The 15,993-nt window shown below is 42.9% G+C and overlaps 1 protein-coding gene across 1 annotated transcript; it reads left to right on the forward strand.

Moving 5' to 3' along the window:
* Positions 1–1,348: 1,348 nt before the first annotated feature.
* LOC141512252 (uncharacterized) lies at positions 1,349–15,964 on the forward strand. Its single transcript, XM_074221067.1, has 5 exons — positions 1,349–1,766; positions 1,851–2,112; positions 8,069–8,174; positions 13,712–13,876; positions 15,050–15,964. Exons 1-5 carry the CDS (start codon positions 1,349–1,351, stop codon positions 15,326–15,328), a joined length of 1,230 nt encoding a protein of 409 aa, XP_074077168.1. The 3' UTR covers positions 15,329–15,964.
* The last annotated feature ends 29 nt before the right edge of the window (positions 15,965–15,993 follow it).

Raw genomic sequence — 15,993 nt, forward strand, 5'->3', positions numbered from 1 at the left:
TTAACAGGAGCTTTGCAACTGTCCCGAAGCTTGATAAATGATTGAATTAGGTTGCCTCTATTCATTTAGGCATTTCTTTAGTGTTATACAATATGTAATGAAATGGAATAATGTAATACTTTTGTAATATGTAATGTAATTATGTAATAGTTTAGGTAATGCTGTAGTTCTCAAATGAGTAGGTTCCCTTTCATTCTGCTCAAAACTGTGACCTTGAGCAAGGGGACCCTTGGAGACCTTTGCAGAGGCTGTGAGGTCAAAACTATTTTCATAGTAATACCAAGATATTTCTAATATGGTAAATATCAATTGATAGTGCTTTGAGCTGGCTCCTTAGTATTTTTATGTGTAAGAAAGTTCTGGAACCAAAAAGGTTGATTACTAATGTGATGAATACAATGTTACAAAGACTTTTCTTTAAAAAAAGAATTTTTTTAAATTTTTAGGTTTTTTGCAAGGCAAAATGGGGTTAAGTGACTTGCTCAAGGCCATACAGCTAGATAATTTATCTAGTTAAAGGCTTTATAACTGTGTTTCCTCTTTTCCTTAATCAAATCCCTAATCCTAGTAATCTTACCTCACAGTACTGTAAACCCCAATGAAATGATGTGCTTTGTTTGTTGTTTTGCCGGGTCTGATTCTTTGTGTCCAACTTCATTTGGAATTTTCTTGGCAAAGATACAGGAGAGGTTTGCCCTTTCCTTCTCCAGATCATTTTTATCATTGAGCAACCAGGGGCAAACAGGCAGAAATGACTTTCCGGGTCTCTGAGTGGATTTGAACTCAAGAGTTTTCCTCTGTCCAGGCTTGAACCACCTAGCTATATATATATATATATATATATATATATATATATATATATATATGTATATGTATATGTATATGTATATGTATATGTATATGTATATGTATATGTATATATATATATATGTTGCCACTAGGTTGTATATAAAGGACTTTTCAAACTAATAAACTCATACTAATATTAATACTAATAATTAATTAATTACCAATAATAATATTGATACTACTAATAATTATTATTTATTATCATCACATCATTAAAGTTCCTAAGATGATGGGGCGGCTAGGTGGTGCAGTGGATAGAGCACCGGCCCTGGAGTCAGGAGGACTTAAGTTCAAATCCAATCTCAGACACTTGATAATGACCCAGCTGTGTGGCCTCGGGCAAGCCGCTGAACCCCATTGCCTTGCTAAAACCTAAAAAAAAAGCCTGCTACGATGGATCATGGCTGAGGGTGGGTGGCATGGGATTCCAAAGGCCGGTGGGTTATCACTGCTGTGATGTAAATGGAGTAACCCGCGTTAAAGCGCAGTTTTTGTGCCAATGCAACAGGAGGGGGTGGAGTGGCTGGCCCCGCCCGCAGGCCCCGCCCCGCGCTCCGGATTGGCCGCCCGGTTGCCAGGAGACCGTCCGCTTGGCGGCCCCGGCCCGGCCGGCCCGGGAGGCGACGCCGCCATGGCCCACGCCAAGCCCCGCGGAGACTCGTCCACCAGCGGCCGCTCCCTGAGCATCTCGTCGGTGGGCTCCGCCTCCGTGAGCTCGGTGTCGGGCTTCTCGGGCACCGACGTCTCGGGCACCGAGGCCTCGGAGTCCGAGTCGGACGTGGCCCGGCGCCTGTCGTCCAGGGCCAGCAGCGCCGCGCCGCCGCCGGCGACCACATGGAGCCTGCCCGCGCCCTGCCCGCTGCTCGGGCTGGGCCTGGGCCACTACCGGAGCCCGCCGCCCGAGCCCGAGGACCTGGGCGAGCCCGCCCCGGGCCGGGCCCCGCCGCCGCCGCCGCCGCCGCCGCCGCCGCCGCGCGCCGCCGAGCCCGCGGTCACGCGGCCGCTGCTGGTGCGCGCGCCCCCGCGGCGCCACCCGGCGCCGCCCGAGCGGAAGCTGCGCGCGCAGCGGGCCTCGGCCCCCGCCGGCCTCCGGCCCCCACCCCGCCAGCTGCCCGGCGCCGCCTTCTACGGGCCGCTGGACGCGCGCAACCCGCTGCTCCTCACCTTCCAGAAGGAGATCCGGCACCTGCGGCGCTTCCTCCGCGGCCGCGGCCAGCGCGGCCCCGCCCCCGCCCGGGCCTGCCCCACCCTCCAGCACCGCGGGTGACCGCCTGCGCGCGCCGCCGGGGCGGGGCGCCCGTCGCTAGGCGACCGGGGGGCGGGCGCGACGCCGGGGGCGGGGCCGGCGCGGGAAACGGGAGGGACCGGGAGGAGGAGATGAGAAATAGAAACAGGAGCAAGAGAGGAGGAGAAGAGAGGGAGAGAGGGTGAAAAGCAGCAAAAGTGCAGAGGAGAGGAATGCAAAGGAGGAGAGGGGGGAAAGCAGGAGGAGGAGGGGAAATGGAAAGAGGAGGAGATGAGAAATAGAAACAGGAGCAAGAGAGGAGGAGAGAAAGGAGGAGAAGAGAGGGAGAGAGGGTGAAAAGCAGCAAAAGTGCAGAGGAGAGGAATGCAAAGGAGGAGAGGGGGGAAAGCAGGAGGAGGAGGGGAAATGGAAAGAGGAGGAGATGAGAAATAGAAACAGGAGCAAGAGAGGAGGAGAGAAAGGAGGAGAAGAGAGGGAGAGAGGGTGAAAAGCAGCAAAAGTGCAGAGGAGAGGAATGCAAAGGAGGAGAGGAGGGAAAGCAGGAGGAGGAGGGGAAATGGAAAGAGGAGGAGATGAGAAATAGAAACAGCAGCAAGAGAGGAGGAGAAGAGAGGGAGAGAGGGTGAAAAGCAGCAAAAGTGCAGAGGAGAGGAATGCAAAGGAGGAGAGGAGGGAAAGCAGGAGGAAAATGGAAAGAGGAGGAGATGAGAAATAGAAACAGGAGCAAGAGAGGAGGAGAGAAAGGAGGAGAAGAGAGGGAGAGAGGGTGAAAAGCAGCAAAAGTGCAGAGGAGAGGAATGCAAAGGAGGAGAGGAGGGAAAGCAGGAGGAGGAGGGAAAATGGAAAGAGGAGGAGATGAGAAATAGAAACAGGAGCAAGAGAGGAGGAGAACCAGAAAAGGGAAGACGAGAGCAAAGGAGGAGAGAAAGGAGGAGAAGAGAGGGAGAGAGGGTGAAAAGCAGCAAAAGTGCAGAGGACAGGAATGGAAAGGAGGAGAGGAGGGAAAGCAGGAGGAGGAGGGAAAATGGAAAGAGGAAGAGGAGGAAATGAGAAAGAACAGGAGCAGGAGGCAGAATGAAGAGGCCAGGAGGGGTAATAGAGGAGAAACAGAACTAGGAGGAGAGGAGGGGAATAAGAGGAGAGAGGATGGGAAGGGGAGAAGATGGGAGACAAGGAAGGAAGGAGGAGAAAAGTTGGAGGGCTTGTTGGACAAGTAGTACTCAAGTCCTTGATGATCCTGGGATCATTGGATCCTAGATTTAGAAATGGAATTGATTTTGGAAATTATGGACTTCACCCCCCCCATTTTACTGATGGGGAAACTGAGGTCCAGGGAAGAGAAAGGGACTTGTTGAAAGTCACATAAAAGATCACACCCTTAGAGTTCATAGACACTTCAGAGGCCATCTAGTCCAGTCCTTCTATTTTTTTTCTTTTTTTAGGTTTTTTTGCAAGGCAAATGGGGTTAAGTGGTTTGCCCAAGGCCACACCACTAGGTAATTATTAAGTGTCTGAGGCTGGATTTGAACCCAGGTACTCCTGACTTCAAGGCCAGTGCTCTGACTCCAAGGCCAGTGCTCTAAAGTCCTTCTATTTAAAATATATATGTATATATTTATATATACATATTTATATAAAACATATAGAAATATAATGCTACTTAAAATATGTACCTAATCTACTTTATGCAGAGTACTGGGGGAGACACAAAGTTTGGCTATAGGACTTGGTTCTAACTTCAAGGAACATATATAGTCTTGTAGAAGAATAAGGCACTCACATATAAGACCATATCATACAATATTATATAATAACTATATTAGATCTGGGTATTGCCTTTTATGTGAACTGGATCCTTTTGGCAGTCTGGGGAAGCCCATGGAGCACCTCTCAGGATTATAATATACGATTACATAGGTAAAACAGTCATACTAGGGGCGGCTAGGTGGCACAGTGGATAAAGTACTGGCCTTAGAGTCAGGAGGACCTGAGTTCAAATCCAGCCTCAGACACTTAATAATTACCTAGTGGTGTGGCCTTGGGCAAGCCACTTAACCCCATTGCCTAGCAAAAACTAAAAACTAAAAAAAAATGATTAAAAAAAACCAGTCATACTAAAATGACATAATTTTTTCCCTCTTTGAGTTTGTAAACCTACTGAAACCTATCTAAGAGTCCACACCAATAAAGCATTGCATAACAAAGTTTTCTAAGAAGGAAAGCCATCCTTACCTAAGTGGGATATTAGGGATAACTTCCTAGAGGAGGAGATGTTGGTGCTCTGTACATACTTTAGAGGATGAGTCAGAGCCCAATAGGACTAAGCAGGGGAGGCAAGCATTTGAAGCTAATAAAACAGTCTAAGCAAAGTAGGGGTGAGAAGGGTGAGAACCAAGTCCTTGTTTGGTGGGACAAAGAATTGATCCATTTTAGTTGGTCCTAGAAGGGAAGGTAATATGAAGTAGTGCCAAGTCTTTGGAGGTCCTTGGGGGACAGTAAGAAGTCACTGATGGCTTTTAGTAGAAGATGGATGAGCAAAATTCTGCTTAGAGCAAAAAGGATTAATTAGAATGGAGAGAGAGAAAACATGGGATTCTCTAAGGAGATGTTGCAGTAGTCCAACTTTGTGATATTTAGGGCTTGTGGTTGGTGGCTGTGGAAATGGAGAAAAAGGCATTTGGGAAGAGATGTGATGTGGACTCAAAAGGATCTGACAGCTAATTTGATATGAAAGGAAGGAATACATCCAAGTTGGTGCCAAGATCACAAACTTGGGAGATTGGGTGATGCCAAAGAATCCAGCATGTGTTGAGGAGAAGCAAGTTTAGGGAGGGAGATAGAGTGTGTTTAGGGACACATATCCATGTGCTTTTGGCACATCTGGGAAGAGCTTTAGGAATGTCCTCTAGGCCCATCAAAGTTAACATGTTAAAAATGAAATTCTCTTTCAAGCTCATCTATTTCTGTTAAGGTGTCACCATCCTTCTGGCAACTCAGGTTTCCAACGTTGGCATCCTCCTTAGTGCCTCCCTTTCTCACATTTTTTTTAGATTGTCAAATCTTAGTGATATTAGATTCCTGATGAATCCCACATTTGTACCCTTCCCTCTGCTCACATGGCCACCATCCTAATTCAGGTGTTCATTATTTCTTACTTGATGTATTTCTTTTTTTTTTTTTGTAGGTTTTTGTAAGGCAAATGGGGTTAAGTGGCTTGCCCAAGGCCACACAGCTAGGTCATTATTAAGTGTCTGAGACTGGATGTGAACCCAGGTACTCCTGACTCCAGGGCTGGCACTTTATCTACTGCGCCACCTAGCCGCCCCTTTTGTTGTTTTTGTTTGTTTATTTTATTATTTTCCCAATTACATGCAATGGTAGTTTCGACATTCATCCATTTGCGAGTTTTTGAGTTTTACATTTTTCTATCACCCTTCCTTCCCTAGCCCCTCCCCATCGTAGTGAATAATTTGATAAAAGTTGTATATGACAATTGTAATATAGTTCCATATGAGTCATGTTGTGAAAGAGGAATTAGAACTAAGGGGGGAAAAAAACCATGAGAATGAAAGAAAAAGCATAAAAAACGTTTTAAAAAGAGAATTAAGTATACTTTGCTCTGCATTCCCACTCCATAGTTTTTCCTCTGGATGTGGATTGCATTATCCATAACAGATTTCTCAGGATTGTCCTTAAGCACTGAACCACCAAGAGGGGCTTCATCTGTCATGGTTGATTATCTTACAATATTCTTCTTAATGTGTACCATGTTCTCTTGGTTCTGCTCATTTCATTCTGCATCATAACATGAACGTCTTTCCAGTCTTTTCTGAAGACAGGTCACTCATGATTTCTTATAGAGTTAATAGCACTTGTTCAACCATTCCCTAATTGATGGGCATCCATCCCATTTCAATTCTTTGCCACTACAAAAACAGCTACTATGAATATTTTGAACATGTGAGACTTTTCTCATTTTTTAAAATGACTGGTTTTATTGCCTTTTGGGCATAGTTGCTTGCTCTATCTCAAAAACCTCCTAACTGGACTCACTGCCTCCAGTATCTTCCCTCTCTAATTCACATGGATGCCAAAGTAGTCTTTGTAAAATGCAGTTTTACTGGGTTACTCCCTGGCTCAAGAACCTTAAATAGCTCCCTGTTTTCTCTAGGGTCAAATCCAAACTCCTCTGTTTGACATTGAAAAAACTTCCCAGGCTGACTCCAACCTCCCTTTCCAGGCTTAGTGCCTGTTTTCCCCTTGTGAAAGCTGCATTCTAGACAAACTGACCGGTTGCTTTTTTAGGTATTTTTGTTTTCTGTTTTACAGGCCTTTCCAAAGGTGGTCTCCCTTGTTGGAAGACACTCCTCTGCCCCTTAGACTCTTCTGGCTTCCTCCAAAGCTCTGCTCTTTTGCCATATGCTAGGCCCTTGCTGACCTCCTCATTGGCCACCACTCTCTTCTTGCTCAAATAATCATCTTTATCACACAGATATTTATTAGCTATGTTATCAAGGACAACTCACTTAACCTCTTCTCTAAAATGGGATTTAATAAAAACATCGTTATAAAGTTGTGGTGAGGCAGGTGCCATTATGAGATATATTAATGTATTGATGAGTATGTAAAATGCTTGGTCAATCTTCAAGTGTTACAGAAATAGTAGTTGTTACTATTGTCATTATTAATAATTATATCATAGCTGTCCCAAATAGAATGTTAACTTTTTGAGCTCAGGAACTTGTTTTCATTTTTGTCTTTGCATGGACAGAATCCACATGGCACTTGTGCCTAGCAGATGCTGAATAAACAACTTGTTGGACTGGATTGGAGATGCCCTTTAGGCATCTTGAAGAAGCAAGTCTGGACCCCATTGAGAAGTCAGGCCTAGGGAGAGGGCATTGGGAATTGTCTGCATAGATGAAAATGAGATTGTTAAGGGAGATAGAAGAGATGCACCTGTGGAAGCCTTTTAGGGCTCGGCAAGTTGAAAAGCAGAGGCATCCGCCCAAAAGGTGAAAGGGACTTAGAGCTGTGAGTGATAAGTCATTCATCCCTGAGTGATGGAGTTGAGACGTCCTTTTGTGTTTGATAGTGATTGTTTGGATTACTGTTTTCTACTTGGGCTGTTGGTATATGGGGACCAGTGAAGAGTATACCCAGATAGTCAGAATCTGAATGGTATTACCAATAATAGTAGCATCAACAAGGAAACAATGCAAAGATTATGGGGGGGAGAGGGAAGGGAGGGTGGGAAAATGTATAAAATTCAAAACCTTATCAAAAAAAATGATAGGAAGGAACTCCTATTGTATATAATTGGAAAATAAATAAAATATATAAAAAAGAAAAAAAGTAGCAACAGCTAGCTTTTAAGGTTTGTGAAGTCTTTTATGAATATTATCTTCTTTGATCCTCAACAATCCATGGGAGATAGGTGCTATTATTCCTGTTTTACAGATGGCGAAACTAAGGCAGATAGTGGTGAAGTTACTTGCTCAAGACCATACCCAGCTAATAAATGTCTGAGGCAGGTGGTTGTATAGAAGGAAAGATTGAAGAGATGCATGGAAAAAAACTGGGGGGATTCTGGAGCAAAAAAGGAGGGAATTATTCTCCTTAGCCAGGAGTTGTTGCAGCTCAACTGATTAGAAGAGTGGTCTTGCTGTAGGAAAGTTAGGAGAATGGGAGAGATACCTCGGTGGCCTGCAGGCTCTACTGGAGCACAAGGGAGAGGTGAGGGTTGGGCCAATAGATCTGGCTGTCAGATGACAGAGAAACAATTTGAGATTATGGGAGTTGCTCCTAGATAAACAGAAAGCATATTTTGTTCTTAATGCAAATGAATAATGAGGAGGAGACCCTTTGAGAAGACTTTGTAAATCTAAAGAAAATGTCTTTAGGACCACCAGCTGAATATTTTGAATTTGTTTTTCAACTGAGATCTGTCTTGTGTTTTATGCATTTTTCTAGTGCTAGCACCCTGTTTAATATTTGGAAAAAGTATGAGACCCGCCTGCCACCTGACTATTACAACGAGCAGCTTTTGAAGGTCGGAGACAGCCTCGTTCAAATGCAAGTGAGTACCTCCATGTAAAAAGTGGGATCCAAAAGTCAAGGAATGATGATTTCTTTTCTGTTTGATATATTTCAGAATTTACTAAATAGGTACATGAAAAAAAATTTTGATTAGAGCCAAAGAAGGAGAAAAGATGAAAACTCCATGGGACCCATAGGGTGCACCTTATTTTAGTTTAAAGCTGAAATACCCCAGGGGCCAAAGATGCCTGCAAATGAAAGATAGCTGGCTAAGGACCAGTCCCAGATCAGCCTTGGGTTAATCTGGGGTGTGGTGGCCTCCATACAGGAAATGCTGATTCATCATGTTCCCACCTTATACAAAAGGGCTCCCAGAACACCCCTTCCTGTTTTTTTCCTCTTCCCTGGCTTTGTGTAGCCAGTGTGGCGTACCCCCTCCCCCAAGCCCTCCATGTTGCCAGCATCCCTGCCCTGGCATAAGAAGAGCCACACCAACCCACCTTGCTCTTGCTTAGTCTTGCCTTCTCTTTTCAGACAGTTACTAGTCTTTGTGTCCCAGACAAGTCCCCAATCAATGCCCAGATCTGATGAGTACAGAAGGAACATGGCTGAGTCTTGCCTTTTGCTGAAGGCTTGGAGTTTCCTTCACCTGTATATCAGGTCCAGTTTGCTTCAACAAGAATTTGATGTGCACAGGCATTTCAGGGACCTGGATTGAAAAAAAAAATTGTTTTCATCCAAAGGGAGACTTGAGTCACAGCATCCAGTGGTGTCACAGTTTGGACAACACACCTTTTTCATCCATTTGGTTTTTACTTTGTAGATTGGTTGACCAGGTCTTAAGTGGTTGGGAATATTTTTTGAGGATATCTAATAGTCTTTGGAGAGTTAATGCATTTTTCTCTGTTATGTGTAAATAGATCATCTGAAACACCTTTCAGGAATCCTCCTTCTATTTGGACTTTGACAAGGGCATACTCTTTTATGGCTTGCTTAATATGGTAGGGGCATCTAGGTGACACCATGGTCAAAAACTCCAGCCTTTCAGATACTTCTTTCTGTGTGACCCTGGGCAAATCACTTAGCCCCGTTTGCCTCAGTTTTCTCATTCGTGAAATGAGCTGGAGAAAGAAATGTCATACCACTCTGGTATCTCTCTTAAGAACTCCCCCACCCCCAAAGAGGTCCCAGAGAATTGGACATGACTGAAAAATGACTAAATTGATCCAAGTCTGCCCTGTTGAAGTGTAAGTTCCTGTAGAGCAAGGATTATTTTATTTTTGTCTTTATCCTTAAAAATACTTGTTGATAGCTATGCAAGGGAGTTAGCTTTGGAGGAGAGCTTTTAGGTCTGTGTTTTCCTTGGCTAGTAAAAAGCTTTTTTGTAATTGAGAAGAAGTAGCCTGAGAGTGAGATCTCTATGTGATTTATTAGTGCGTTTTAGAAACTCATTTGTGAACATCTGCTTGATCCTTTTTCATATTTTAATCCGAGATACCCATCTTTGTTATATTTATAGATCATTCCCATATATTTCTTAAAGATGAAAATGGGCATATGTCCTGGGCTGGGAGTCAGGAGGTGCTGAGTTCACATCTGACCTCAGATACTTGCTCTGTGACCTTGTGTATATAATTTAGCCTCTGTTTGCCTTCATTTCCTCATCTATGGAAAGGAAATAGCACTTGCCTCCCAGGAGGATGTGAGGATAAAATGAGGTAATTCTTGGTAAACCTTTGTTGTTGTTTAGCAGTATCTGATTCTTTGTGACTCTTGGGGTTTTCTTCGTACAGTTTCTGTAGTTTTTTCCATTTCCTTTTCCAGCAGATTAGGGCAAGTAGGGTGAAATGACTTGTCTATGGTCATGCTTTTAGTAACTATCTGAGGTCAGAATTGAATTCAGGTCTTCCCAGACTCCAGCTCCAGTGCTCTATCCACTGAGTCACCTAGCTTCAGATGACTTGTAAAGTGATTGGCAAACCTTAAAACACCATATAAATGCTAGATGTTATCATTAGTAGTATTTTCTTGATCACCTTCTGCTTCATAATATGTCTTTGATATCATTCCTTCTTTTAGATATTTTGAAAGTTAACCAATCCATGCTTTTAAAATTATCACCTAGAGCAAAGATTTCTCCCATGAGTACTTGGTTAAACATTGCTTTATTAAATTTTTAGTTTATTTTCTTCTATTGGTGCTCATTTCCTCATATCACACATTAGGAACTGAGGTATTGAGTTCAAATATTACTGAGGGTGAAAAATGAATTTTTTGTCTGATTGGTTTGTTGCCTTCTTGTTTTCACCTAACCTTTGAGATGATCTGTTTTTGCAGTAGTCTTTTCTTCCTCTTCTTTTCAATGTTTTATAAGACAAGAGTAGCTTAGATCTATTTCACTTTCTCTCCCTAAACACTATGTAGGTGTTTGGTTTCTTTACTGATTCTCTAGAGTCCCATAAGCACATCATTTATGTTATCTGCAAATAGGGGATAGTCTTGCTTCCTCTTTGTTGTAGATACCTTCGATTTTGTTCTTACTGCTTGGAAGGTCAACCATGGTACAAGGAGAACAGCAATGAGAATAATGGAGGGGAATGTAGAGAAATATTGGGCTGGGTCCAGTCAGCAGTGGGTGGTTGGGGAGCACACTTATTATAGGGTATGAGACATCGGAAACGGGGTGTTGTGGCTTCCATAGGGATTGAGAGTCATTTGGGTCTCCAAGGAGGTTGTGGATTGCTTGGGGTCTCCCTGGAGATGAGAGTTGTTTGAGGTTTCTATGGAGGTTAGGATTTTCTCCAGAAGGATATTCAGCCAGGCCCAACTGGGCAAGAGTGAAACCCAGGCCTGGATCCCACACTGCTAAAGGCTGAATTTCTAGAATTATACAAAGTCATAGAGGGGAGAAGGAAGGGGGTCCTAGACATTGGGGACTGAACTTATAACTTTATTGATAGAGGGAATTTCTGGGTGAGTCAACTCCCTTTATAAATGCAGGTTGGCATCTTTTCTGAATTGTGTAGTCTCAGAGTTATTTGGGATTGAGAGGTTAAGGGATTTCCCAAGGGTCTTCCTAGTTTTAAGGCCAGTCAGCTGCTCTCACTGTGCTAACCCTTAGGGAAGGTAAGAAGATGATGAAAGCATGATCCCTGCCCTTGAGAAGTTTATGCTGAAACAGGAGTGGTGTGGCTTCTGCAATGGAGTCATTGAAGGGTGAAGGGTTAAATTGGGATCTTCCCTATCAATTGTCATGGTCCAAGGAGAAGGAATTTCCCAAGCACACTGATCTGAGGCATGATTGATCAATACATGTTCTGGGGCAGGGAGTAATGGGGAACATTCCTAGTAAACATGTTTTGAGGTCCACACCTGGGGACTTGGCCCATCCCTGGGTGTTTACCTCAAGACACCTGGAAAAAGTGATTGTACTCAGGATCTGAAGGTGTTTTGACTGAAACTTGCAGATCATTGAATTTGGTGGAGAGCCCATTGATCACTGAGTTCAGTCCTGTAAACCCTTGGATCTGTGCCACTTTTGTGTGAGCACTATAAAGGTCTTACTTGGGAAAGTGGGCATTGGAAGTCCATTCCTTTGGAGGGGACTTTCTGCCAAGGGGATTTTCCCATTGGAGACCCTGGAAGCTGTGTTGTGACTTCCCCAACCAGATTTCCAGGTTTGTCGGAGCCTCCTCTGTTGGGTAACTATCTTTCTTATAGTGTGTTCGTGTGTGTGTGTGTGTGTGTGTGTGTGTGTGATCTTGGGTTATAAGTATGTTAATCATTAAAATTCTGATTTAAAGACCTGAATGAGACAGAGAGAGAGAGAGAGAGAGAGAGAGAGAGAATCATTGTGGGACAGATTTGGATCAATTAAATTAAAAGTCTGCACAGCACCTAACCTCTGTTACGGTCATGGAAGATGAGGCTAGTAAAACTTTGGAGGTTGGAGGGGTAGCATATAGATTTTGAGACTTTAAGCTGATGCAGGAGTTTATTAGTGGTTGATGGGGAATCATTGGAGGTCTCTGAGCAGTGATTTGATCAGTTCTTTTTTAAGGAAGATTCAGCTGTGGTATTTAGGATGGTCTGACAATGGGAGATCAATCAGACTATGGTGATTATTTAGGGGAGAGGCATTGAAGGCTTGACTTTGTTCCTCACCTACCGTTCTCCTTGGTATAACTCAATAAGAGAGTTTTCACAGATGGACAGGAGGGAGGGAAAACTTGGAGGTTACAAAGAGGGTAGATGGCAAGAGTGTGGCAGTAAGAGAGAGAAGGGAAAGCAGCAGGCATTTACTAACTGTGTAGCCCTGGACAGGTCACTTAATCCTCTTTGCCTCATTTTCTTCATCTGTAAAATTAACTGGAGAAGGAAATGACAAATCACTCCAGTATCTGCCAAGAAAACCCTAAATGGGGTCACAGTAAGTCAGATATGACTGAAAATAACTGAATTACATCAACAATGATTTAGACACTCCAGAGAAATATGTTCTAGAAGTCTCTGTTGCTATTCTTAATAAGTGTTATATGCTCAAACTTAGCACATCTTATTGTTGTGCTTGCCCTTTGTTTTATTGAATGGGCTGGGTTTCTGGCTGGTATAATGATAACCCATGGACATTGGGTATCCTTTGTGTTGTCTTCTTTCACAAGTCCTGTGACATTGATTTAGTGAATTATTGAAGCAAATATACTTAGGATCTTGGACTCTGCTCAGAAAGATTATAATGGACCTTAAAAAGCATTTTGTTAAGTTATCATTTCAGAAAATTGACATGTCTCTTCTTTTGTGAAGAATTGGTCAGTAGGGGAAGGGACTGGACCTGAGATTTTTGACTATACAGGAAACTTTCATGTAGGAAATTCCACCTTCCAGGGAGAAAGTTGGCAGCTTTTTTTTTGACTGAGTCTTTTAATCATAATTTAATATTCTGGGCCCTTTTTGTCAGAATCTGGTGAAACCTATGATCTCTTCTCAGAATAGTGTTTTTAAGTGCATAAGATAAAATATATGAGATTTCAAAGGCAAGCAATTATCAAAACACTAACACTGGGTAAAGATGCTTATGTGAACTTGATGAGAGGTAACATAGCCAGAATGTGATAGAGGTAAGACTTGAACCCAGGCCTTTCTGGCTTTTGAGGCAGCATTTTTTTGGGGGGGGCAAGGCAGTGGGGTTAAGTGACTTGCCCAAGGTCACACAGCTAGGTAATTATTAGCTGTCTGAGGTGGGATTTGAACCCAGGTACTCCTGACTCCAGGGCTGGTGCTCTATCCACTGTGCCACCTAGCCACCCCATTGAGGCAGCTTTCTATCCGTTGTGGCCATACTACCTCACTTGACCATTTAATGATATAGAGTTTTGGGTTTTTTTGGTGCTTCAAGCTTTTCTCCCAACTCTGAACTTTCAATTTCAGGTGGAAGATTTTTAACCTTTGAGAATATTTGGTTTTATCCCAAGATGATGTTTGTAAATGAAGTTCTGTGAACTCCCTTAGCACTGTGAATAGTTTCATTTAAATGGAATGCAAGGAGAAAGAACTAATCTGGTCTTTTTCACATTGCAGGAATACAAACTGGCATTGTTACAATGCTATGGAAGATATCTTTCCCAGTTCACTGACACTGTTGACCATACAGGAAACTTTGTTGAAGAGAGAGAAATGAACATAGATCAGTTCAAAAGCATCTTTTTCCCCAACGGCCTTGAAGACAAGAATTCTAGCCTAACCGTAAGAGCCAGACGATGAACAAAATAGGAAATACTGGGATAGACAGACACTTATTTTATTTTTGTTTTATTTTTTAGGTTTTTGCAAGGCAAACGGGGTTAAGTGGCTTGCCCAAGGCCACACAGCTAGGTAATTATTAAGTGTCTGAGGCCGGATTTGAACTCAGATACTCCTGATTCCAGGGACAGTGCTCTATTCACTGCACCACCTAGCCGCCCCACTTCTTATTTTAGATTGAAAGCTGTGAGAGATATTCTCAGTGTTTTTGAGTGTTATATAAACAAGTTCTATTCACTAAACAAATCTTTATGAGTAATAAATAAGTTATTTATTTTAGAAATTAGTAAAGTTTTGGTTTCTTTTGAGTCAACTTACTAATTAATGCCCATTGACCCACTGAATCTGATTTTGGTAAAAGAAATAAAATGTTCAGCTTTGGAAGACATGAGTGCTGACATTTCTCATATAATTCACAATTTAATAATAAGATTCCTTCAATGTGGGTGCTTCTCAGACTAATGTGCAGCCATCCTTCTAGTACTTGGGAGATGCACTTGGGATGGCTGCAGAGGTGGAAAGTTTTTCCCTTTGCAGTAGATCCTGGAAGGAGCTGCCTATAATTTAACTGTCATTCACAAATCATCTCCAAGCTCATATATCTCTTGGGTATTTTTGAGAGATCATCTCTTCTTGGTTGCTAAGTTGTGACTCCAAACAGTACACATTCATCTATTAATTTGGAGTTATTAGGAGTTTAGATGGTGCTTAGGTGGTTGGTTTTGTCAGTGTTTAATTTGGGATGCTTCCAAGGTTTGTAGAATGCTTTCTGGTAAGAGAGGTCTTTTGAGTTTGATTATTTCAGTTTTAAACATAAGGAAGCAGAGGCCCTGATGGGTGAAATATAGACAGTTTTAGCGTCAGAGCCAGGATTCATACCTGCATGTCTATAGGTTCAGGGTTTTATGCATCAGACCACCCTGTCTCTCAAGAAGACTCTTCTCTTCTATTTTATTTTTTCAATTCCATGTCTTGGCAAAATGCATATTTTTGAACAACAACCCATGACAGATAATGCTATATGCTAATGAGGATCCAACAAAATTGAGTAATCCTACTGTAGAGAATATGGTGAACTGGTTTCCCCTTTGACATATTTTGTTCTCTGTATTTTAGTTTCATGCTTTGGAAGGGAAATGCACTTGCCTTTACCAGATGATCTGTGCCAAGGATGCCCATCTCCAAAATGAGATATCCGTGAACCAGTGTTTTAACATATTGTATTCTATGCGACTCCTCATGCAAGTGGCCCTCCCCCAGGAGAGACTCTGCTGGATCATCTACAATGGTACGGGGATGGCAGAGAAAGAAGGATTTCCGCTTCAGAAACAAAATGCAGACCTGTTGACCTTACTTCAAGCAACTTTACTAATTACTTGTATGATCCTCTTCTAGACTGTTGGGTTTCATTATGAGTTTTGGGAAGCAAAGTGACATCATGGTGCTTAGAGTGCCAGGCCAGGAGTCAGGGAGACCCATCTTCCTAATTCAAACTTGGCCTCAGATGTTTACTGACTATGTGACCCTCGGCGAGTCACTTTACCCCGTTTGTCTCAATTTCTTCATCTGTCAAATGAACTGGAGAAGCCAGTGGCAAACCCTCCAAGAAATGGGCTCATGAAGTCAGACTTGATTGAAAAATAAGGGAAAAACAACAGTAAACAACAATGACTATAGGTTTTGTCTGCTAGCCCCATTTTGTAGAGGCACCTTAGACAATGATTTCTCGCAATTGGTAATGTTGCAGCAAGAACATATGGAGAGTAGATCTTGCATCGAATTTGGCTGAGGAGCTAAAAAGACATTTATAATATAGTGCCCATTGGTTAGAAAGTGTTACCTGGCTAGGGCCCAAGGTGGTTCTGTAGAAATGGGGAGAGCTTAGGATAACTATTGGTGGACAGGTTGGTTCCAAATACCATTCCATTTTGACTTCCTCTTATGGGTAGAGACCCCCCCCCAGTTTTCTACCTTTACTCATTACTTTAAAAAGAGCATGAGTTTCTTTGCCTTTGGGGGGCAGCTAGGTGGTGCAGTGGATAGAGCACCGGCCCCGGAGT

The sequence above is a fragment of the Macrotis lagotis genome, chromosome 2, assembly GCF_037893015.1.
Source record: "Macrotis lagotis isolate mMagLag1 chromosome 2, bilby.v1.9.chrom.fasta, whole genome shotgun sequence".
NCBI classification, from domain to species: Eukaryota; Metazoa; Chordata; class Mammalia; order Peramelemorphia; family Peramelidae; genus Macrotis; species Macrotis lagotis.

Bases quoted from the DNA above. Each gene is read 5' to 3' on its own strand.
- LOC141512252 (XM_074221067.1), top strand. From the start codon at position 1,349: ATGCAACAGGAGGGGGTGGAGTGGCTGGCCCCGCCCGCAGGCCCCGCC. The intron at 2,113-8,068 runs GTGACCGCCTGC...GCATTTTTCTAG, and splicing joins CCCACCCTCCAGCACCGCGG to TGCTAGCACCCTGTTTAATA. The intron at 13,877-15,049 runs GTAAGAGCCAGA...TCTGTATTTTAG, and splicing joins ACAAGAATTCTAGCCTAACC to TTTCATGCTTTGGAAGGGAA.